This window comes from Pongo abelii, chromosome 3 (assembly GCF_028885655.2).
Source record: "Pongo abelii isolate AG06213 chromosome 3, NHGRI_mPonAbe1-v2.0_pri, whole genome shotgun sequence".
NCBI classification, from domain to species: Eukaryota; Metazoa; Chordata; class Mammalia; order Primates; family Hominidae; genus Pongo; species Pongo abelii.
Window position 1 is genome coordinate 9,538,338 of NC_071988.2, and position 25,551 is coordinate 9,563,888.

Genomic DNA, 25,551 nt, shown 5'->3' on the forward strand with positions numbered 1-25,551 from the left:
GAACCAATCTATGTGCCCAGATAACTGAAAATTGTTAATTTTGGTGCTATACTCGCTTATTGGAATATTATAAAGACATTGTAAGTATTTATGTAGAGAATGAAATAAGATTATACTATAAGTATGCATCCATGTTACATTAAAAGTTTGGAATAAAAACTGGACCCATGATATATTTTTATGTGATTATATTTTATATCCATATATATTTGTGTGTATGCAGAAAAAATGATTTGAAGTAATATGATAAAATATTAAAGGTTGTACTCAAGCAATAAGGCTACGGTTAATTTTTTCTTTACACTTGCTCTGAACTTTCTATTTTTAAAAATAAGCATGGAAATATTCACATTATCCTTTTTAAATGTAGCCATTTATCTTCCCACACATTTTCTTTCTGTTTCTTCCTTATGGTCGTAGAATTCTTGATCACCCTTCATTATGAAAATGTTCATGCTTATTGGGCTTGTATCTTTGGGCCCTATTCTACTCTACCCTTGAAGAAGCAAAAAGCATTACAGTAGGTACAGTGTTTGCTGCAGTATTTATTTAACTGCAAATAATTTTATGAAGTCCATTTATATATTGTATCGGTTGAAGAAGACCTCAGGTATCATTTAGATAAGAACTGCTTTAACCAGGGGGTAAAACAGATCATTGAATGGCCTAGTGGGGTCCATGAACCTTCTGCAATGAAAAGCTAAATTTTTTTCTTTATAAGTATGTGCATATATTTTACAGATGAGGTCCCAAAGGGTCATGCCATTCTCCTAGATTCTTGCAGTCATCTGAAGGCTAAACTAACCCTGAGCCCAGCTCTCCTGACTCATAGTTGCTTCATAGATAAGAAATTTTTGGCAACAAATTGCTTAAAGAGGCATTGCATGCCTCCCTCTGAAGCTAGCCAACAGAGAAGGCTTTTTATTTCAAAGATTTTGGCATTCCCTAGGATTCTGGAAAGAGGACATACATTTCATTATGGACAGAAAATCAAAGAAAATCTATAGGCTAAGTAAAAAGAGTAATGAATCCATTCTAGTGAGTGGTTTGAAAGTATCCCTACTGAGTCTCCCCCAGGACTTTGAACCTGGCTGTTCAAAGTGCTCAATCGGATGCAGCGATTGCTCTCAGGCTTGTCAAAGGGGAGAGGAAGAAGAGATGTGAACAGTGCAGAGAAGCCCTCTATCGGGGGAGCAGTTGTTTTATTTAATTGAGACCAACCAACTTTTGGTTTGAGGGCTCTGAATTTAAAATCAAATGTAGTTAGAAAAGTAGCATGAAATCGCTCATTTTTCTTCTGTAACTTTTTTATTATTAGAAAATAAACATAGTCAAGTTAAATAGTGGTATCTCTTTTATTACCTCTTTCCCTCTTTCCCCTTCTTTTTTTCTTTTCCTTTTTCCTCCCTCCTTCCCTTTTCCTTCCTCCCTTTCTTTCACCTTCTCTGCCCCCTCCTTTCATTCCTTCCTTCCGTATTCTTTTTAGTTATTTTAGTTCAGAGCTATTTCTGTATTTTTTTAAGGCAGAGAGACACGGCGGTAGGGAAGACACCTAGACTTTGGGATTTCCAGGACTGGCCCTATCTCCTGCTGGGTGTGAGGACTCTGGCCAAGTTTGCCACCTCTCTGGGGTTTCATTTTTCTCTTAGGGCTTTGTGAGTACAAAATGAGACAATGAGTCTTTCCTTTCTCTGAAAACTATAAAATGCCATATGAATTTGAGCAGAGGGAGGTAGCACATAAAAGATTCTAGTCCACAAGACAGCATTCAAGCAAGCACTCAGTGCAGGCACAAGCACAGCTTGCCCTGATGGGCTTTTGTTATGAAGAAATGGTCTTGAATCTCAGCCCAAACAAACAATGGGGAAGTGTCTTGGCAAAAGATAAGGAGCAAGAATGTGTTTTTGCACTAGACCTTCTTGTTCTTTAGAAGATATCAACTTCTAGCAGAATGCCAACTAAAGTTGCAAAGAAAACAAACAGTCCTGCACATTTCCTGCCATCTAAGGCTCACCCCCCACCTCCCAATTCTTTTTTGCTTGTTTGTGATTGGAGGGCCTACTGTCCTCTCAGACTGACCAAAGGGTTATGATTTGCGGTCATCGTGAGCAGCACCCAACTACTACTCGAGATACCCAGGCCTAGCTTACAGGAAGCAGGGGACGGAGTCCTGGATTCAGGCACCTTGGATGTGTGGGTTCCCCCAGCAGCTGAGCATCACCCCAGCCTGCTCCTTCCAGGTGACACTAAGGAAGTGCAACCCCTCCCAGAAGAGCATGAGCCTGGTGAAGTCCTCAGTGGAACCAGAACTGTTCTTCTCATCAAGCGGTTATGTATGTTATCTTTCCTGGCACGATTGTCTTGTGGATTAGGGAGATTGGGGGTAATAAATGTCTTGTTTGAGTGACAAGCTGGAAATGTGACTTTTTGATTTTAACATTCTCATAAAACCAACAAATGAAAAAGAAAGCAAGGAAAGAAATTAACGTCTAGTCTATAGATAAGAGCATAGGTCAAACACAAAGACAAGAACAAAATTCCTTAGAGACCAGTGGGAGTGAGGTGAGGCCATTTGTGTTGTTGGACAGTCTTCATCAGTCATGGTGACCCCACTATCCTTGTAGGGAACTTTGTCTTTGGGCACTGAAGGGAGTCAATACCCTTGGAAGGCTCTACTACAGATTTATCTCACATGACTTTTATGCCATTTATTGAGCCTCCACTGGTCACCTGGCCATTTGTGCACTACTTACTTTTGACTTTATCACATCAACTTTGCACAGAAATGTACCCATCCCTATTTTATTTTATTTTATTTATTTAATTAATTTATTTATTTTGAGATGGAGTTTCGCTCTTGTTGCCCAGGCTGGAGTACAATGGCATGATCTTGGCTCACCGCAACCTCTGCCTCCTGGGTTCAAGCGATTCTCCTGCCTCAGCCTCCCGAGTAGCGTGGCTGGGATTACAGGCATGCGCCACCACACCCGGCTAATTTTGTATTTTTAGTAGAGATGGGGTTTCTCCATGTTGGTCAGGCTGGTCTTGAACCCCTGACCTCAGGTGATCCGCCCACCTCGGCCTCCCAAAGTGCTGGGATTACAGGTGTGAGCCACCGCACCTGGCCCCCACCCCTATTTTATGGCTGAGGAAACAGAAACTGGGGTGAGTAAGAGCATTTTCTGAAGTTCACAAAGCGAGTAGGTGGCACGGCAGGATTCCTACCCAGGTCTTGTGCAACTTTGAATCTCATATTCCTTCTACTTTGCATTCCTGTATTTCTTATGAAGGACAAATAGCAAAGCGCAATACCATTTCTCACACTTGACTTCTGTAATGCTGGAGGCTGGAAGCCATCAGTCGATACTGTGTATCTTCCATGTGGAACCGGGCACGTTCTTCCTATAACCAATGAACCCTGAATGACCATGGTGGCCAAACAGGATCTTGGTTTAAAATCTGGAGCTAAGCTTGTTTTACTTTGGCTTTCTTATCTTTAAAATAGAGATACTAATGCATTTTGAGCATAGCTATTGTGAGAATTAAGTGTAAGTATCTGAAGCAAATAGAATCTTGCCTATTGCAGACATGTAATGCCTCAAAATTCCCTTCTTTGCTTCCAAGGATAAAATTGCTACTTACCTCACTTAAGTCCCTTAAGCTTATCTGACTGCAAGAAAAAGAAATGTGGTGTTACATAAAACACAGTTCATAATGACCAAGATAAAATCATTCTGAGCCTTACAAACCTTTCATTACATTTTCATTGCCAAATTAACAGCCCATAGTCCAGTGTGATATTTATCACTCTTCCATAAAACTAAAGCCAGGTTATTTTCCTCATAATTTTCTAAGGAAAAGACAAAGTTAAGAGCCAAAATAAAAGGTGGTGATAGAAAGGACATGAATAAACTTGCATCTCATTTTGGGAGAAATTAAAAAATCATCATTTCTCCTGACATTTGATTTCCTACATCAAGTTTCATTAGCACAGTCAGACCTATTATTAACTTGGTTTTAAAGCTCTTAGTTTTTTACTTTGAGGGATCATAAAGAGTTTTCAATATGAAGCTGTCAGGTGCAGTGGGATCTCAAGAAAGCAAGTGTAAGAGAGAGAATGCTGATAAAGAATGGAGATCTGAGACAGGAAAAAAACATAAAATTGAATGGTAGAGAAAAAATCCACCATGGAATTGAATAATGTGAATTTTGGAAAGGTCTCTGACTAAACTTCAAGCTTTTCATTTTATTGGCAAGTCAATTAACTTCTCTGAACCTCACTTTTTTTCATCTGCAAAATGGCAACAAGAGTGCTCATGAGCATTAATGTGAGAATTGCTAGAAATAAAAAGTAATGATGTTGGGGCCCAGTGCAGTGGCTCATGCCTGTGATCCCAGCACTTTGGGAGGCTGAGGCAGGCTGATCACTTGAGCTCAGGAGTTCCAGACCAGCCTGGCCAACATGGTGAAACCCTGTCTTTACTAAAAATACAAAAATTAGTCGGGTGTGATGACACATGCCTGTAGTCCCAGCTACTTGGGAGGCTTAGGCAGGAGAGTAGCTTGAGCCCAGGAAGTGGAGAGATTGCTGTGAGCTGAGATCATCCACTGCACTCCAGCCTGGGTGACAGAGCGTGACTCCATCTCAAAAAACTAAAAAATAAAAAAAAAAAAACAATGTTGGGCATTCAGTGTGCATCGTTGTCAGAATGTGGTCAAAGTTTGGTGAAGAAACTATGAAGGGAGTGGAGTGAGGGTATATGTTCCACCTCCCCAGCTCTGTCAGTGAAAACACTGGATCTGAAGAATATGGGAATATTAAGTGTGCAACACTGATCACAGTTGAAGGCTATTGATCTAGAGTTTTAGGAGTCAGGCTGTATCAGGATTCCAGAAACACACAGTGCTCAGATGCTAGATCCTGGTCTCAGATCTGCAAGCAATAGGCAACTGTACCAAGGTTCCACGGTTTTAGCCTCTTACATTTTATCCCCTGCCTCCCGCTTTTAGTTGGAAACCTGAGAAGACAAAAGAGATCTGAATAGAGGTAATGAAGTAGAACAAACACCCAGAGTATTAATTATTTTGGGGTTAAAATGTGGCTAATCTCAGTATTTAATGTTTAAGAAGCCGGCGTATTAAAGATACTGAAAGATTGGCTGTAGGGCTTCAATTTAAAATGTAGATTTGAAGTTACAAGTGTCAAGACATGTTTGTCTCCATTTTAAAGAATTTGAAGTGTTTAAGATAAATTAAAATGTTCTTCATTTATACATTTACTTTCTTGGATTTACAGAAATTGTTAAAGTTTTGCTGGCTAGCGTTTAAACCTACCCTATCAACATTAGAAGTACTTAAAAATCAAAGAAATTAAATTTATAAAGATATTTCAAATATTTAAGGAGATTTAAATGAGTTCGTTAAACAGTTTTACTAAGATTCTTTAACCTATTTGACTTGAATTGGTTGAACATTTGTTGAAGACTAAGCAGAGTGATTGTCTTTCTGTTTGGATAAAATCACTTGATTTGTAAATAGAGCAGTACACTTTATAGATGGAAATCTGAGGCTTCAGGAAAGCTCGGGTTTGGAATTTGCAGCTTTAATAAATGGAATTTTAACTGAGAACCCAAGTGATTGTAAGAAGGCATTTCTGTGCAGACCAGAGTTTCTTACTCTTCGAGAGCTTTGAACACATGTGTGTCCAAGTTCTGTCTGCTGAAGATGGCAAAAAAATCCATGGTCATTAATTTTTTTCACATTTTTTCCTATGCATAAGAGGCCCTCATTATAAATGTAAAGATATTACCTTTTACTATAAATATAGGCCTTTCTGGGAATCCCTTAGTTTTTGGCTTAGTTTTAAATGAATTGAATTTGATTCTTGCTCTGTCATCTGTGGGCTCTGTCACCCTGGATAAGTTAAATTCTCTCTCTGAAGCTTAGTTTTCCCACCTGTAAAATTGATAAATCTAGACAGTAGTGAAGAGAATTGTTGAAGATTCTAATGAAAGAATGTGACGTGAAAGCTATTTGGAGTGAAATAACACTCTACATTTGCAGAACATTTTAATGTTCACATATGCTTTGAAATTAAACTTTTTATCCTGAGATAAAATTATGGATTTTTTATCCTTAGATAGAATTATGGATTCCCATGCAGTTGTAAGAAATAATACAGAGAGTTCCTATGTGCCCTATACCCAGTTTCCCCCAATAGCAACAACTTGGAAAACAATAATAATAATGTTTGTACTTTAAAATCAATAGTTTCCATGCATAAATACAAATTTGTATATCACTATAACCATACTTTCTCTTTTAAAAGACCACGGTTTCTTGATATCTATAAAGATTTTTTGTTTTCACTTCCCAAATCATCAGAGCATATATTTTTGTGACAGAGATTGTTTGAATTGATGTGATGCCAGCATCGCTGGTTGTAGAGAAAACTGGCCGGCCGTGTTGCCTCACACATGTAAACCTAGCACTTTGAGAGGACAAGGCGGGCGGACTGCCCGAGGCCAGGAGTTTGAGACCAGCCTGGACAGGAGTGTTAGAGAGACCCCTGTCTCTACTTAAAAAAAAGAAAGAAAGAAAGAAAGAAAATGGAAAGCCATAGTTAGGCAAGTGGGTGTTTTGTTTCTTAAATATTGGGTGCTTCATTTGAATTATATCTTGGCTGAACCCTGCACCTTGGGCCATTGAGTGTACTGAAGCTTAAAGGACATATGGGACAATGAACCCTCAATTTCTTAATTTTTATCAGTAAATTGGAGATAGTAATTTTTTTTACAGTGCTGTGTGTGACTAAATGAATTAATACATATAATATCCCAAACCAGGCCTGGTGTGTAGTTACGACTCAGAAAATGTTGTTGATTACTCTTGCTGTTACTCAGGATGATTTTATTTGGTGCATGGACCACGGTATTAAAATTGCAATGGATTTGTAGTAGAAAAGTTATTCCCTTTTTAATTGTCTTTCAGATTATGTCCAAGAGAAAGGCTCAGTGCAGTGGTTAGTAGATCGGAAACACCGTTCTAATATTTGCTTACCTTCCCTTTTATGAGAGGTAAAATTCCCCAGAGCACAAAGTTTTGTTTTGAAGCTATCTGTATTGAAGTTATTTATAATAATTATATGTCTTTCTTTTAAGTAAATTTATTTAAGCTGAAAAAAAATGAGTAGAGCAGAAAAAATAATTAAGTACATGGATATTGTAAAAATCATAATAATGGTACATAAGTGGTTGAGAATGTCCAACCAACATTCTCCAAACTTCGAAGTTCTCTTCTGGTTTTGAGTTGTCAATGAATGACTGGGGTGACGTTTTCCTTTACTGAAGCGCTTCAATTCAGTAATTGTTTTGTGAAACCAAGGCTTAGCTTTAAAAAAGAGAATAGCAGAGCTGGCAGAGACAAATGGGGCCTGAAACACAATAGCTGGAACCACAAAGACCATCCAGGGTGAGCACAGCCCGCTGCAAAAGGCTGCAGCTGTCTAACTGCCTGCCATTGATACAGTTGATCGCCAGATGTAAATCATGGCTTCTGCCTTAAGGAAGGCAATTCATCTCACTCACAGTGCCTTACCAACAGCTGGCAGAGACGGAGCAGGCACTCTTCTGCATGGTTCGGCTGCAGAAGCTCTGATTGCCAATGTTCCTTCTGTTTTCAGAGCAATATCCTTCTGTGGTTGACTACATGGGACTCGGGCATCACTAATGATGATATTACCACCCATGTGGGCCCTGCTAAAAATGAATTTGAAAGCACATGTCTCTTTCAGAAGCAAAGCCATCTCATTTATCGTGCTATCCCCGGTGTCTCCTATGGGGCTGTGCATGTTTTTGCCCCATCAATAGTCAAATGTCAACCCTGTGACTTTAAGTTACCTAACTTCTCTGAAGTGTGGTGATCTTAGATGCCCAGTGAATATGGAAGTACTATTTACTGGGCACATGTGCCATCCACTGGGCTTGGTACTTTACTCTTCTGAGGCTTAGGAAACCATACTTTACAGGGCTGCTGGAAAAATTCAATAAGAGAAAATATAATTACTCTCTTGAGGTGTTTTGGTGAAGAGATCCAGCACAATTCTCATCACATCTAAAAATGATTAAATAAAGGTAAACTGTAACTACAGGAACCCCAGAGATATCAAATGCCAACTTCTAAAGATGTCAACACCACCAAGACAGTGACCCAATAGACCGGTGTGGTTTGGGCCCACAGAGGGACGCATTTGGCAATTGAGTGAGCATTATGTTAGACTCTGGAAACTCAGGCATAGATAAGGCTTAAATACCTTCAAAGCTTTTGTGGCAGATGTATTCCTCGAACTTGGTTCCCTCTGGGTTCTTAGCCCTGTCTGCATATTAGCTTCACCTGGGGGAGCCTTAAAAATTCTGATGCCCAGGTCCCACTTCAGAGCAATTAAATAGATCCTGGGGATAGTGCTTTAAAATAAGCTTTCTAATTATTTTAGTGTAAAGCCAGGATGATAACTACTGTATTAGAAAATACAGCCTCTGGCTGGGCACGGTGGCTCACGTCTGTAATCCCAGCACTTTGGGAGGCTGAGGCAGGTGGATCAACTGAGGTCAGGAGTTCGAGACCAGCCTGACCAACATGGTAAAACCTCATCTCTACTAAAAATACACAAATTAGCTGACTGTGGTGCCACGCAGCTTTAATCCCAGCTACTCAGGAGGTTGAGTCAGAAGAATCACTTGAATCCGGGAGGCAGAGGTTGCAGTGAGCTGAGATCATATCAATGCACTCCAGCCTGGGCAATAGAGCTAGATTCCATCTCAAAAAAAAAAAAAAAAATGCAGCCTCTATTTCTAGAAAAATACAGAGTTATGGATTCTGGATACCTAATTCTGATGAGAACAGATGGGAGAAGCTAGCTTCCTTCCTTCCTTCCTTCATTCCTTCCTCTCTTCCTCCCTCCCTCCCTTTCTCTTTCTTTCTCTTTCTTTCTTTCTTTCTTTCTTTCTTTCTTTCTTTCTTTCTTTCTTTCTTTCTTTCTTTCTTTCTTTCCTTCTTTCTTTCTTTTTCCTTCCTTCCTTTCTTCCTTCCTTTCTTTCTTTCTTTCTTTCTTCCTTTCTTTCTTTCTTTCTTTCTTTCTTTCTTTCTTTCTTTCTTTCTTTCTTTCTTTCTTTCTTTCTTTCTTTCTTTCTTTTTCTTTCTTCCTTTCTTTCTTTCTCTTCCTTCCTTCTCTTGCTTGTTCTTTCTTTTCTTTTCTTCTTCTTTTCCTGTGCTATGACAGATATTATCCTAGGCACTTTACAGGAATGGCATACCTTATCATCATTATTTTATCACACGAAGATGGTTATTTTCTTCTTATAAATAAGAAAAGCAAAGCTCAGAGCTGTTGAAGAGCTTTTCTGAAGTCATACAGCCAAAAGTGGCTCAACTGGGATCCAGACTCATTGCTACCGGGTCCCAAGATACTGTTCTTTCCAGCATGAGGAAACAGAAAGAAGATAAAATCCTTTTTTCTCCACACTGAACAACCTCATCATCTTCAATATTTTATTTCAGTTTATTTATTTATTTTTTTGAGACAGAGTCTCCCTCTGTCACCCTCTGTCGCTGGAGTGCAGTGGTGCAATCTTGGCTCACTGCAACCCTTGCCTCCTAGGTTAAAGCGATTCTCATGCCTCAGTCTCCAGAGTAGCTGGGATTACAGACATGCTCCACCCCACCCAGCTAGTTGCTGTATTTTTGTAGAGATGAGGTTTCACCATGTTGGCCAGGCTGGTCTTGAACTCCTTGCCACATGTGAGCCACCTGCCTCGGTCTCCCAAAGTGTTAGGATTACAGGCGTGAGCCATTATGCCCAGTCTCAATATTTTATTGATCCTATTTTCTGTCTCCTTACTTCTCTGAGGTATGATCAGTCCTTTACATATTAGACTATTTGGCCAGGAGTTTTAGGAATGCTGCGTTTTACATTTCCAATTCTGATGACACAGCTTCATGGGTTGGAAGGTCTGTTATTGTTGTTGCCTCCCAGTTTCTCACTCTTTGAAAATGGAAATCAAAACAGAGCAAATATGCTTACTCCTAGTCTGGTTAGGTTCCTTTGAAAGCTGCAGAAGGAAATTTATATTTATCCAACATCTACTGTATTTCAGGCACTGTGCCAGGTTATATGGGTACTAAAATGAGTCAGTTTCTCTTCCACCCCTTCCTTGGGTGGAAGAAACAGACTTGTTAATTTATTATATTCTATGGGGCAACATAGGTACCAATGGAGATGGACCCAAGGTAATAAAAGTGCAATAAGTGTTGGTTAAAAATAGGTACTGGCCAGGCATTGTTAAGCAATTGATAGGAATCACCTCATTTAATTCTTACCTTAGCCCATGAGGTAGGTGATAGATATTAATATTATTTGTACTTTACTGCAGAGGAAAATCTTGGGCTTGGAAAAGGTTAGTTCAGTGCTTTGCTAGAAGTGTTAAGGCAAAGTTTTTCAACCTTTGCAATATTAACCTTTTAAGGTTATTCTCTGTTGTGGGGCGGTCCTGTGCACTGTAAGATGCTTAGCAGCATCCCTGGCCTCTACTCTCTAGAAGCCAGTAGCCTCCCTTATTCAAGATGTTGCAACCAAAAATGTCTCCAAACATTGCTAACTGTCCACTGGGGAGAGGGAGAATAAAGTCACCCCTAATTTAGAATCACTTCCCCAGATCCACCATTCATGAGAAGTAGAATCTAAATTTCAATGCTGACATAGTTTGGATCTGTGTCCCCACCCAAATCTCATGTTGAAGTGTAATCCTCACTTTTGGAGGTGGGGCCTGGTGGGAGGTGATTGGATCATGGAGGTGGATCCTTCATGAATGATTTAGCACCATCCTCTCAGTGCTGTTGTCAACATATTGAGTTATTGCCAGATCTGGTTGTTAAAGAGTGTGGCACCTCCCCCCTCACTCTCTTGCTCCTGCTCCTGCCATGTAAGACAAGCCTGTTACCCCTTTGCCTTCTGCCATGATGGTAAGTTTCCTGAGGCCTCTCCAGAAGCTGAGCAGATGCCAGAATCATGCTTACTGTGCAGCCCATGGAATTGTAAGCCAATCAAACCTCTTTCCATTATAGATTACCCCATCTGAGATATTTCTTTATAACAACGTGAGAACTAATACAAACCCAGACCATTTGAATCTAGATTTGAGAGCCTCTATTCCTTCCCATGCTGCCATGGCAGTTGAAAGGGGGACAGAAAAGGAGGACATTCCATGGGAGAGACAACAAAGAAGGTGTTTCTTGGAAAACTTATGCTTGTGTGGGGCTGTAATGGAGGAAATGGTGAAGGGACATTCACCACAGAAGGAGGAATGACATTTTAGGCTATTTAATGTTCCCCATTAGAATCAGTGATGAATGGGTTTCCCATAGAAGCTCAAAATGAGCCTGACATCCTGAGTTTCTGTATCCATAAGAAATGCTTTCTCACTAAATAATGCCTGTGCCCCAAACTGCTGATGCAAGCTTGAAGAAGGATGAAAAATAAGAGAGCATCCTTCATTCTATGCAGAAACAAGAAGGAAATGCTGATCTCTTTTCTGACTTTCAAAATAAGGTAATTTTGGAAATTTAAACTCTTTTGGGAAAATGAAATATGCTCACTCGAGTTTGTCACATTCTGTGATTAGCACCAGCTGCCAAATGTCCCACACGTTTGGGAACAAAGAGCCATCATCAGTACTTAATATCAGAAGGTTGATTTTATAATATTTATTTTTCATAAAGGCAATAATGTTTTTGACAAAAGAGTTTTCAAGCATGGTTATATTTCTCTAGCCTGGGTGAAGGGAAGCTGGGGGCCAATATTGGTCCTGGAATAATCTGAATCCCCTTTCATTTCTTACATAAAATATGCTGATTCTGTTCTGGCATTTGACATTTTCTTTATTAACTAATTCAGGCCACAAGTGAGCAATTCTTTCAATAATAACTCATTTTGTTACAGAGAAGCTGTGTTTCCTGCAAAGAGTCAAAACACAGGTTTCTAGAGCTATTTTCCTCTAGGTATAACTGGTTCCTCCCTGACATGGTTAGGCTTCGTGTCCCCACCCAAAGCTCATCTTTAATTGTAATCCCCAGGTATTGAGGCAGAGGCCTGGTGGGAGATGATTGGATCATGGGGCGGTTTCCCCTATGCTGTTCCCATGTTACTGCATGCACTCTCATGAGATCTGATGGTTTTGTACAGGGCTCTTCGCCATTTGCTTTGGACACAGGCTCTCCCACCTGCTGCCACGTAAGACATGCCTGCTTCCCCCTCCACCATGATTATAAGTTTTGTGAGGCTCCCCAGCCGTGTGAAACTGTGGGTCAATTAAACCTCTTTTCTTTGTAAATTACCCAGTCTTGGTTATGTTTTTGAATGGACCAATACACTCCGAACCGATTAGGGAGCCTGCTCTGAAAGGTACTTTGTTTGGTTTCCCTTGCCCCGCTCCCCCACACCCACACTCATGCTGGTCATTTCACCATTAATGATGAATCTCTCACCTGGGCATTCTCTGGACTTCCAGAAAGGTGTGTCTCTGAGATAAAGGTGGCCTGCTGCTCTCCGGCTCAGGTGGCAAGGGCTGGTACTCTTTCGGAAGTGTGATGAGAGGCCTGTGTGGAGAGTCGCAGTAGGGTCCTGAGAAGGTTTGCTGCAGCAGTGATGCCTCAGGCCCTGAATCCACACTGCTCTGCCCTCCGTGTCCCCAGCTTTGGGTTGAAAATGCTAGTTTTTGGATGCTAACTATGGAGTAGACCGGTTGGGTCTGGCACAGTTTTCTAAAGAGCGTGATATAATTTTCTGTGGAGAGTCAACGTGCTCCTCCATAGTGCACCTGTTTTGGCTTTAGGAGGCCTGTGGAGAAGATGATAACAGTCTTCCATTCATCCCAGACTGGCAGACCTGAGTTTTTAGAACTACCCAAAGAAATATTAAAAAAGTGGCCAGGCACGGTGGCTCATGCCTGTAATCCCAGCACTTTGGGAGGCTGAGGTGGGTGGATCACCTGAGGTCAGGAATTCAAGACCAGCCTGGCCAACATGGTAAACCCCGTTTCTACTAAAAATACAAAAATTAGCCGGTCATGGTGGCGTGCACCTGTAATCCCAGCTACTCACAAAGCTGAGGCAGGAGCATCTCTTGAGCCCAGGAGGCAGATGTTGCAGTGAGCTGAGATTGCACCACCTCACTCCAGCCTGGGCGACAGAGCCAGACTGTCTCCAAAAAAAAAAAAAAAAAAAAAAAAAAAAGAAATATAAAAATGTTTGAAAGTCAGTGAATACCTCACTCACTCATATTTTATTCACCCATTCACTCATATTTTATTCACCCATTCACTCATTTATTCATAAGTATATCAGGTACTTTGGTAGATGCTGGAGACATAGAGAGGAAAAAGATACAGTTTTTGGTTCAAGCTGCTTCCCTCTAGCAGGGAAGAGAGAGAGAGATGAAGACATTATTGCCAGAGAATGTAATGCGTACTATGGCAGAAGTGCTCACAGGTCCCAAATAGAGCAACAAGAGTGGCCAGTCACTCAGAGCCTCTGCAGCTGTCTGTTGCTCTTTTCTACATAGAGATGTACAAATGTAATAGTATTTCTATTTATATATGTGTCATGCATATATATATATATATATCACATGAATATATACTTAGTACATTGTAAGTTCCCTGAGGGCATGTCCCATTTTCATATGAATCTGTGAATCTAAGCCTGCCAGAAGTATACCCAGCAACACCATCCAGCAGATTTCTGTACTGAAAGAGAGGAACAGAAAGAAACAGGGGAGGAATACATTCATCGAGAAATAATGAGTGAAGGTATATTGAATAGATAACTGTGAATGAATGAATAAGTGATTAAATAGATGAATGAAGGCTTGTTTAATCTTGTTCATTGAACATCTCATATTAGTTTGTTTTTTCTACATCCGTCTCTCACTCTGAAATCATATTAGATTTTCAATGTCAAATGTTTGTGTTTCTCTTTTTCAGATGCTGGCACAAATTGTTTCATTGTATAGCGAAACAAAATGCTATTTTAAAGTGTTTTACCGAGGAGGTGGTAAAGGAATCTGAAAAAGAAAAGAGAAACCTAAATTAAGTTTATTGTTCTGTGAGCAAGGCCAATGGTTAACAGTTTTTTGGTTTACAAATAGAAATTACAAATTGTGATCAGATTTATAGGACATATTTTTCAAGAGATATCTGAGTTTTTGCATCGTCTGTATCTCTATGCTTCCAAAGTAAATAATGAATAACAAATGCATTTTAATGATTTCTCTTACCTTGTTCTTTCTTACGGATGTGTCTCCTAAAACATAAGAGGGAATGAATACCAGTGAATTTATGGAAAATGTCATCAAGCATTGATTTTATACACGCTTACATGAAAATCATTTTTATTTGTAATAATATTGGTGATAATGTCAGTTAATATTTGTTGAGATCGTATGAGACACCCAGAATAATGCTAAACACTTTAGTTACGTGGTCTTATTAAATCCTCACCCTTGTTCTGTTAATGAAGAAACTGACACATGGGGAAGTTAAATATCTCACCTACACTCACCCGGCAAGCAAATGGTAGAATAAAGATTTCATTGCACATCGTGTGACTCTTAAGGTCCCTTTGAAACCACTGATTCCCGTTTACGCTTAATGTGCATGTGTATACGTGTGTGTGTGTGTGTGTGTGTGTACATATACAATTCAATTTCCTGCCTACCACCTTCATCGGGTATTTCCAAGCACAGGAAAATAGCATCACAGATTTTTCAAAATAGAATAATTTCTGAAGACCCCCAGAATCCAACTTCTTTATTTTATGGATGAAAAAAGAACTAAGGACAAACTAGGTGGGATAATTTCTCAAGGATAATTAACCTTAGAGAAATCCCAAGTAGAGCCTGGAACAGATTTGTCTGAACTCTAGGTAGTTTTATTTCCATAATTCAACTCATGTAATTATTGAGCTTCTACTCTGAGCTAAACACAGTACCAGGCACTGGGGAAAAAAGACAAATACAATTCGATCCTTCCTGTCAAGGTGCTCCTAGCTGGGGTGTTCACAGGCCAAGCTTCTGGCTCTGGGGATGTGACTGTGAAGATTGTTGGCACTGACTCTGTTGCCATAGGGTTTATACCTTAGTGGGTAGACCAGCATTGAAGGCACCATGAACAATCTGATAAGGATTTCAAGTAGAGAAGGACAGAGTATTAAATGAATATGTGGGAGACTTAAGTTACTCTGGGTTGTCAGAAGAAGGCTCCTTGGAAAAGCAATGTTTGATTATCTCTAAAAATGGGTATGGTGTAATAAATGCTATTTTATATGGCTGTCGGGGAATCAGGGAGAAAACGTCTATTTCTTGTTACAGGAGACTTAAACCTCCACTGAACACTGGCTGGGTGGCTTCACACTGAGCCTCCTTTTCTTTGCTCATTTGTGAGACAAGGAGGTTGGACTAAATCAGTGATTTTTAACCATGTGCTGAAGAGCTCCCTGCACTGTCCCCTGGAAGTCCCGTGGTGCCTGGGCGCAGGTGGACTGGTTACTGGTTCTCCACCCCATGTCATTAAGGGCTTAACTTCAGCCTGCTCTCCACTGCACCTCCTCTTTAGATTCCTCTTGGTGAAAGGTCCAACTGGCACAACACAACACAACAAAATGCAACATAGCACAAACTGGTCTGTATAATTTTAATGGCTCTTCTATGTATAAAACAATCACTTCAAAGAATAAGAATAAAATTACCATTCTTCCTTTCTGTTTTCATTTTTGAAAAACACTTTTGAAATAGGTAGGATTCACTTCTTTATAGGAATTCCAAACACTGATTGCACACAGAAATAATTGATGTCCTCGGCATTGTGAAAACATAAAATATGACCCAGGATCTACTTCAACAACAGCAGCAATCTAGTTAACATTAGATCTTTGCCTATTGCAAGGAAATCACAAAAAAGCTTAGACCACATGATGCTTGCTTAAGGCACAAAATTAGAAAACATAAAATTAATTTCCTTTCATCTTATTGTTTATTGGCTTCACCTCCAGAGCTCCCTGGCGGACCATCTTGCTGCCTGGGTTGATGACTTTCCCCGCAAAACTAGATGTTGGCTTTCCAAGAGGTCTTTTTTTCGCTCTATCTATTGGGGATCAATTCAATTCACTGGAAAAAGAATTCAATAAAGAGACTGAGTTCCTGTAATTTAATAGGAAAATTCCATTTATGGTTTTCAAGATATCTATCCAGTTTGCTTCAGGGGTTGTGACTTTAGAATAGGACATCTATCTTCTTTTATTTTATTGATTTATTATTGAGCACATAGTATGTGTCAGGCATGGATTCATTTTTAATATATGTATTGATGTAGGTGTTGGGGGATATAATACCAACAAATAAAGTTGCTATTCCCATGAAACTTACATTCCAGTGGCAGGAGTTAGGAGATACATAAACAAAAATATAAATAAACATTCATGGGTGATGACAAGCGCTATGCAGAAAATAAAGCAGATTGGAGGACAGCAGGGTGCGGAGAGTAGGAGCTGGGGCTACTGTGTTTTAGGCTGGTCTGAGGAGGCATCTGTGGTTAGGGGATGAAATCAGAGGCCTGAGGGCAGTGAGGGAGCATGTCCTGTGCATATCTTGGGGAAGAGATTCCTGACAGAGGAAGCAGCAAGGGCAAAGGTCCTCAGGTGGCGTCAGTTTATTTTTCTGTTGCTTAAAACAGAATATTTGAAATTAGGTGATTTTCTTGAAATTAAGTAAGTCCAAGAACAAAGGGGTGCATGTGGTGAGAGCCTTCTTGCTGGTGGTGACTCTGAGGTGTACTAAGACGGTGCAGGACATCACGTGGCAAGGAGGCTGACTGTGCTAATGTGCTAGCTCAGGTCCCTCTTCCTGTCCTCATAAAGTCACTGGTTTTCCTTCCATCAGAACTCAATACAATAACCCATTAATTCATTAATCTGTGAATGGATTGATCTATTTATGAGGACAGAGTCCTCATCATACAATCACCTCTTAAAGGTCTCACCTCTCAATACTGCCACACTGGGGATGAAGTTTCAGCATGAGTTTTGGAGGGGACATTCAAACAAGCATTCCACCCCTGGTTCACCAAAATGCATGTCCTCGCGTACAAATACATTCATTCCTCCTTGTAGCCCCAAAGTCTTAACTCATTCCAGTACCAACTCAAAAGTCCAAAGTTCAGAGTCTCATCTGTAAGCCTGTGAAATCAAAACAAGTTATCTACTTCCAAGATGCAACTGTGGGGCAAGCATAAGGTACACATTCCTATTACAAAAGGGAGAAAGAGGCAAGAAGAAAGGGATAACAGGCCCCACCCAAGACTGAAACCCAAGAAAGAAGAATTTGGGTCCTAAGATTCCAGAATAATTTTTTTTTGATACCATGTCTGGCATTCTGTGCACACTGGAGAAAAGAGTTAGGGCCTCCAAGGCCTTGGGACACCCCACCCCTGTAGCTTGGTTGTGCTTAGTCCACCCAGCTTTCCCAGGTTGGCATTGCACACCAGTAGCTCTACAGCTCAAGGGTCTTGGTGGCAGGCTTACTCCCATTACTGTAGTGGGGATTCTCTGCAGTGGCCTTGCTCCTATGGCTCCATTAGGTATTGCCCTGGTAGGGACTCCATTAGCTCCAACACCACATATCTGCTTTGTATAGCTTTAGTGGGGGCTCTTTGCATGTCTCCATCCCCGTGACAAGTCTCTGATTGGGTCCTCAGGCCTTTGACGACATCTTCTGAAATCTGGATGGAGGTTGCTGAGCCTCCACAGCTCTTGCTTTCTGCAAGCCTGCAGAATTAGCACCACACAGATACTGCCAAGGTTTAAAACTTGTACCTTGCAGAGCTTTAGTATAAGGGCCTCAACTGGGGTTGCTTGAGCCGGGCAGCCATGAAGTGCTGTGCTGCAGTGTAGGAAGCAGAGTCCCAGGGTAGCTGTGGGCAGTGAGCTGGTAGACAGCACCCCAGTCCTATCCCCTGAAACCTTTCTTCCATCCTAGAACTCTGGGCCTGTGATAAGAGGGCAGCCTCAAGATCTGTGAAACACCTTTGGGGTCCTTCCTCCATCGTCTTGAGGGATAGCATCTAGCCCACTTCTATCCCTGTTAATCTTTTTAGCAAATGGTGACTGGGATATACCCTTGGTTTTCTCCTCTGAAGACTTTTTCTCTACGTGGCCAGGCTGAGTTTTCCAAATTTATCCACTTTACTTCTTTTAATTAAAAATTCTGTAAATTATTTCTGTGCTCTGAAATATCAATGTAAGTTGCCAAAATAACCCTGCAGCTCCTTCTATATTTTGCTTAGAATTTTCTTCTGCTAGATATCCTAGTTTATCACTCTCAAGTTTGGCCTTCCTCAAAACCCTCAGGCATAGAAACAATTCATTCAAGTTCTTTGCCAATTTATAACAAGAATGGTCTTTATTCCGGTTTTCAATAACTTGCTCCTCAGTTCTACCTCAAACCTCATCAGAATGGCCTTTGCTGTCTATATTTCTGTCAGCATTCTTGTCACAACCACCTATATAATCACTAAGAAGTTCCAAACTTTACTTAGTCTTCTTGCCTTCTAAGCTTTCACCAGAATTTAAACATTTTCTATCCTGCTCCTACAAATTCTTCTACTTCTGCCCATTACTCAGTTCCAAAGATGCTTTCCACATTTTCCTGTATTCATTATCAGCAACACTCCACTTCTTGACACCAATTTTCTGTCTTAGTCTGTTTTTTTGTTGCTTAAGACAGAATAATGGAAACTAGGTGATGATTTATATGCAAAAGGAATTTATTTATTTCAGTTGTGGAGGCTAAGAAAACCAAGGTTTAGGGGATGCATCTGGTGAGAAACTTCTTGCTGAAGGGGACTTACCACAGAGTCCTGAGGCAGTGCAGGGGATCATATGGTAAGGGGGCTGAGTATGCTGGCTCAGATGTCTCTTCTTATAAAGCCACCAGTTCCCCTTCCATAACAATCCATTCATCTATTAACCCATTAACCCATTAATCCATTAATGGACTAATTCATCCATGAGGGCAGAGCACTCATGATCCAATTACTCCTTTATGCCTCACCTGTCAATACTGCCACATTGGGGATATAGTTTCAACATGACATTTGGAGGGCACACTTGAATTATAGCAGATGGGATGAGCACGAGGAGGAGGTAAGCCCAGAGAGGTGATGGCAGAGGTGGGAGAGTGCCCAGATCACATGGGGTCTTGTACAATGGGGCAAAAGCATTGCCTTAACTATGGTGAATCTTTTTTAAACCCCTTCATTAAGATATCACTGACATAGAAGAGCTTTACATATTTACTGTACACATCAAGATTGAATTTGGGGATAAGTACATATCTATGAAACCATCACCACCATCAAGGCCATAAACATATCTGTCACTTACCAAAGTTGACTCCTGCCCTTTTTGTTATTGTTACTTTGTTTTATTTTTATTTTTTGGTAAGAACAATTAGCATAATATCTATCCTCTTAGCAAACTTTAAGTACACGGTATAGTGTCATCAGCTGTAGGCACTATGTTGTAGAGTGGGTGTCCAGAATTTATTTGTGCACCATAACTGAAACTTTGTCCCCTTTAAGCATCACCTTCCTATGTCTCCCTCCTCCTTTCTCCTGGCAGCCACCATTCTGCTCTTTGCTTCTATGAGTTTGACTGTGTTAGATTCCACATGTAAGTGAGATTCTACAGCATCATCTTTCTGTGTCTGACTTGTTTTGGCCCAACATAATGCCCTCCAAGTCCATCAATATCGTCAGAAATGGAAAAATTTCCTTCCCCTTAAGGCTGAAAAATACCCCATTTTATGTATATACCACAATTTCTTGATCCATTCATCTGTCTGTGGACCCTTATGCTATTTCCATATCTTGGCTACTGTGAATAATGCTGCCATGAACAGAGTGCTGAGAGCTCTTCAAGTTCCTGTTTTCAATTCTTTGGATATATACTCAGAAGTGGGATTCATGAACCATAAGGTATGTCTATTTTTAATTTTTTAGAGGAACCTCCATTCTGTTTTCAATAATGGCTGTACCAATTTGCATTCTCACCAGCTGTGTGCAAGGGATCCCTTTTCTCCATATTCTTGCCAACCCTTTCCATCTTTTGTTTTGTTTGTGTGTTTTTAAAGTAATAGCCATCCTAAGAGGTGTGAGGTGATATTTCACTGTGGCTCTGAGTTGCATTTCCGTGATGACCAGTGATGCTGAGAACCACTTCCTATATATGTGTTGGCTACCTGTATTTCCTCCCTGGAGAAATGTCCACCCAGATCCTTTGGCCATCTTCCAATAAGGTCATTCATTTTTTAGCTCTTCAATTGTATCAGTTCCTTGTCTATATTGAACATTAACCCTTATCAGGTATATAGTTTGAAAATATTTTCTCCCATTTCATAGTTTGCCTTTCTACTCTGTTGATTCTTTCCTTTGCTGTGCAGAAGCTTTTTAGTTTGATGTAGCCCCACTTGTTTATTTTTGCTTTTGTTTCCTGTCCTTTTGGTCTCATACCCAAAAAGTCATTGGCAAGACCCAATGCCAAGGATCTTTTCCCTATGTTTTCTTCTAGGAGTTCTGTAGTTTTGGGTATACCCCAAGTTGATTTAATCCACCCCAAGTTGATTTCCTTGCATGATGTGAGACCAGGGTCCTACCCTGTTCTTCTGCACATTAATATCTAGTCTTCACTATTTGAAGAGACCATCTTGTCTCCATTGTGTATTCTTGATGCCTTCATCAAAAGTTACTTTAATCAATGCATGCATTTATTTCTGGGATCCGCACTCTGCCCTACTTGTGTGCATGTTTGGTGTAGCACTGACCACGACAGCAGTGTCATGTAATTTGAAATCAGGAAGTGTGATGGCTCCAGCCTTGTTCCTTTTACTCAAGATTGCCTTGGCCACTCAGGGTCTTTTGTGTTACTCAGGGTGAATCTTTATGATCCACTATCCATGTGTCCTGTGTCTTCATTATAATGTAGGATTATTTTTTCTAGCCTCACTTCATATTCCTCCCTCCCTTTTAAGATTTTTGTGTAGGATAATATCAGCAATAGTTACAAAAATCCATGGGGTTTTCAGCCACATCAAATATGCAGACTGGCAAGTGCTGATACCATGAGCTTCATTTAATCATTGCTTAGCTAACCAAAATCCTTCAAAGTAAGAGGTCCAGGTGAACTTAAGGAACTTTGCAAGTGAAAAAAACTGGATTGAACAAGCAAAGTAACTTGTCTACCATTATACAGCTTTGATGGTAATTCAGATAAATTCCAGCAAGCTTCTTAGAATTTGGGGGCCTTATTTAATAAAGCAATAATAACTCAAGGATTTGTGATATTTAAAGGAGGGTGAGCTTTGGAACTGAATTTGTTAAGATTGAATCTTGATCCTGTTCATACTATGGGCAGGATCATGGCACGTGCTTAATGAGTGTTTATGAAATAAACAAATGGATTGAGGAGTGAATGAATTTCCCCATCTGGAGAAGTAAGGAGTGCTTATTTATACTTCATGGAAATTAATGTGTGTAATAAATGAATTGATGCACTTCAAGGCGTGGTTCTTTATGCACAGCTGCAGTTACTACTATTATTATAGTATGAAAAATTTGAGGGAAAATGGGAATTTACCCTCCTAATGAAGTACACAAATATTCTAAAATGCTAGGAAAAGTTCTCTATCTGTCAAACAAGAGGACCCAAATAGTTGTTCAAAGTCTTTCCCATCTCCAGTTTTCTCTTGGAGAAGCCCGGCATGCTCGCCACCTGGTGGCCATAAGGTGTAATTAGCACCATTTACCCAGAGACTCGTTTGCTTTGTAGTCTCAGGACAGATCTCACAAAGTTACTGCTTTTGGGGAGGTAATGTACTGAGGTGCGCATAGCATGGTTGCAGAATCCGATGGACCTTGGTTTGACTGTTTCCACCACAACTTATTTTGGTGAAACCATGAAGACATTGTCAATATCACCGTGTTCTGGGAGGGTTAAAGTAAGGCCTCTTGGAGAAGGAAAAAGAGTTAAAAGATTGTTCTTTGGAGTGGCTGGTGCCAGCTTGCAATGGATGGTTGTTAAACTTTCAGAAATTCTGTGAACTGGCTTTACATACAGCCATTATTAAAAATACATTACATAGGCCAGGCGCGGTGGCTAACGCCTGTAATCCCAGAACTTTGGGAGGCCGAGGCGGACGGATCACAAGGTCAGGAGATTGAGACCATCCTGGCTAACACAGTGAAACCCTGTCTTTACTAAAAAATACAAAAAAATTAGCCGGGCGTGGTGGCGGGAGCCTGTAGTCCGAGCTACTCGGGAGGCTGAGGCAGGAGAATGGCGTGAACCCGGGAGGCGGAGTTTTCAGTGAGCCAAGATCGCGCCACTGCACTCCAGCCTGGGCGACACAGCGAGACTGTCTCAAAAAAAAAAATATATATATATATATATATATATATATATATACACACATATATATATATTACGTGAATGTACACTTAAGTTACAGTAGCCCCCCACTTATCCTAAAGCAAAGTGTTCCAAGACTCACGATGGATGTCTGAAACTGAGGATAATAATAAACCCTATATATCCTATGCTTTTCCTAAATACACAGACCTATGATAAAGGTAATATGTGACAGCAAAACAAGCACACTTTTTTTTCCTTCTTCCCAATTTCACGGATAGAAGATTCATTTTTATTGTAGATCCCAGTAACCTCAGCATACAATATTTTTTCTTTCCTTTTCAAGTTGCGAACTTCCACATTTTCACTTAAAGGAATCACTTTACATCTTCTCTTTGGCAATCAGAACTGTCAGCATCACTACTCTTGCACTTTGGGACCATTATTAGGTAAAATAAGGGTGACTTGAACCCAAGCACTGCGATTCCACGCAGTGAATCTGATGGACGAGATGACTGCTAAGCAATTAACAGGTGGATAATGGACACAGTGCAACAGAAACACTGGATAAACAAATGATTTGAGTGAGACTGCTCAGGATTTCATCGTGCCGCTCAGAAACAGCGTGTGAAGTAACATTTATGAATTATGTATTTCTGGAATTTTCCACTTGATATTTTCAGACCTTGGTTGACCACTGGTAACTGAAACTGTGGAAAGTGAAACTGAGGATAAGGAGGACTTCTGTATTTGTTTTTCACTTAGCTACTGTTCAATTTGTGGTAAATATATGCAATACCACCCCCCCGACTTTTTCCGAGACCAAGTCTTGCTCTGTTGCCCACGCTGGAGTGCAGTGGTGTGGTCTTGGCTCACTGCAACCTCTGCCTCCTTGGTTCCAGTGATTTTCCTGCCTCAGTCTCCCAAGTAGCTGGGATTACAGGTGTGTACCACCATGCCCGGCTGATTTTTTTGAATTTTTTTTTTTTAGTAGAGATGGGGTTTTACCATGTTGCCCAGGCTCCTGAGTTGTCTCGAACTCCTGGGATCAAGTGATCCACTGGCCTCAGCCTCCAAAAGTGCTGAGGTTACAGGCATGGGCCACCACCCCCACCTGTAATACCCTTTAACTATGAAATACAATCATGCAAATCAACACTTTCAGAAATAAAACATAAGTGTAATGTTCTGTAATTAGAGATGCAGACTTGGGAAAAATTGGATAAACTTGGTCTCAATCAAAAAATTTATTGTGTCTAAGAGCTTTATGATTTATGAAAGCAAACCGTTAGGATATGGTGTTCTAATGATTATGGAAGAGTCCAAAGAAGCAACTTTTGCTCCAAGTGGCTAATAATGTATATTTGGCAAGGCCAGTTTGAGAAACCTCTCCAAGTCTGCTGAAACTTTCAGAAATTAATCACAGCAATACATTGTTGAAACCATTGTTTAGGTTGCAATGGGAAGGGATTAAGTTAGGCAAAGCCAAGGATGTGGGAGAAACCTGCCTGCTCTAAAAGCTCCTCAAAGAAGGTCGGAAAGTGCATTTTCTGAGGAACATGTACTTCAACTGCTTTCATGCTGGGGTTAGTGAGAGACGTGGGATAGAAACATTTTTCCAAAACAAGCCTGGGAGATATCTTTTCCCCTGACCTGGGTGTCTCAGGGAATGGAGGAAGGGAGAGGAGGGGATGATGTGGGCAGTGGGGTGGTTGGATTTGTATGTATGAATCATATCCATGAATTAACAAAATGCTGGACCACTGAGTTCTACTGTGTTTCTACGGATGGGATATTAAGGCCCAGTGAAGGAATGTGATATGCCTAAACTCAGAAAGGGACAGATGGGGCCAGAAGCCACCTAGGCTTCTTGACTTGCCTCTCTACAGGCCCCCACCTAATGGGAATGTGTGACTGAGGCCATAGGCTCATCTCCAGGTGCTTCTAGGACACCATACTAAGAGGTAATGCTTATCCAATGAACTATTAAAATGGGCTAAATTGCAGATTTAATTTGACAAATATTTGCTATGCATCTGATACAGGAAATAGAAAGAAATTATTTAGGCGGATAGTGAGGGCAAAAGAGTCCCCAGCAGAACTTCCCTTCTAAAAAAAGCAGCCCAAGAAAGCATTTCTTTTCTAACAAGGAGCAGCCTGAAAGATCGAGCTGCAAACATAGATAAGGAAGTTGGAAGCTTGCAGGGGGTGTGGTGGTCGGGCTGGGCAGGGGTTGTGGCGGGAGGCCTGCAGCTATACCAATAAAAAAGGCTACCTTGGGGCCAGGCATGTCTGCCATAGAATCTTTGTCTTCCCTTTTTTGTTAGCACGTGTACAGTAAGAAAGAAATGGGCAGCATGGAAAAGCTCAGGCAGGGAACCCAACTACATAATAAGACTGAGGTGGGGGCTGCCAGAGATGTGTACCCTATGTAGGTGACACATCTGATCCTAACTGGTTTTTCATGCCCTATGTAGATCAGACACTGCCTCCCCACTAGCTCATCTATAAAACCCCCTACTTCACTGTGGATCAGCAACCCATTTTTTCCAGGGCTCCTCTCCATACCAGAGAGTTATTCTCTTTCTTTTGCCTATACAGTTTCTGCTCTTAACCTCACTCTTTGTGTGTCTGCATCCTTGATCTCCGTGGCCATGAGACGCCATGAGAAAATAAACCTCAGTTGTCAGCCCAGACAAGGAGGCCACTTCACATCCACCATGTGCCCCATCTGGTGCTATGTGTTTGCTGTCAGGAAAACAATGTTTCATAAACCATGGTCTCTGTGATTGAGACATGTAGCTTATTTTTATACATTCATCTAAATGATGTACTCTATATGCTAAAGAAAAAAACTACATAGAGCATGAGATGGTTTCTGCCTTCAGAGAGAGAATCTGGAAAACTTTCCAGTGCCAGGAGAAGGATAGAGGGTAAAGGAGGGAGGAAAAATTTGGGGCGTTGCTAGCGCAGTTCAACATGCCTTTGCTGACTGTCTACCACATGTCAAGAACTGTGCCATAGGTTTTTGTTGATTTTCACCTT

At 40.7% G+C, this 25,551-nt stretch overlaps 1 protein-coding gene across 1 annotated transcript in view; it reads right to left on the reverse strand.

Moving 5' to 3' along the window:
* Nucleotides 1-25,551, reverse strand: part of CLNK (cytokine dependent hematopoietic cell linker) — a 119,414-nt gene that overhangs the window by 34,921 nt on the left and 58,942 nt on the right. Inside the window, exons 8-11 of the mRNA XM_063723764.1 lie at nt 14,327-14,352; nt 14,094-14,113; nt 12,538-12,648; nt 3,643-3,670 (exon numbers count right to left, since the gene is read on the reverse strand). Coding sequence (XP_063579834.1) covers nt 3,643-3,670; nt 12,538-12,648; nt 14,094-14,113; nt 14,327-14,352 — 185 coding nt within the window. The remainder of the gene's footprint in view (nt 1-3,642; nt 3,671-12,537; nt 12,649-14,093; nt 14,114-14,326; nt 14,353-25,551) is intronic.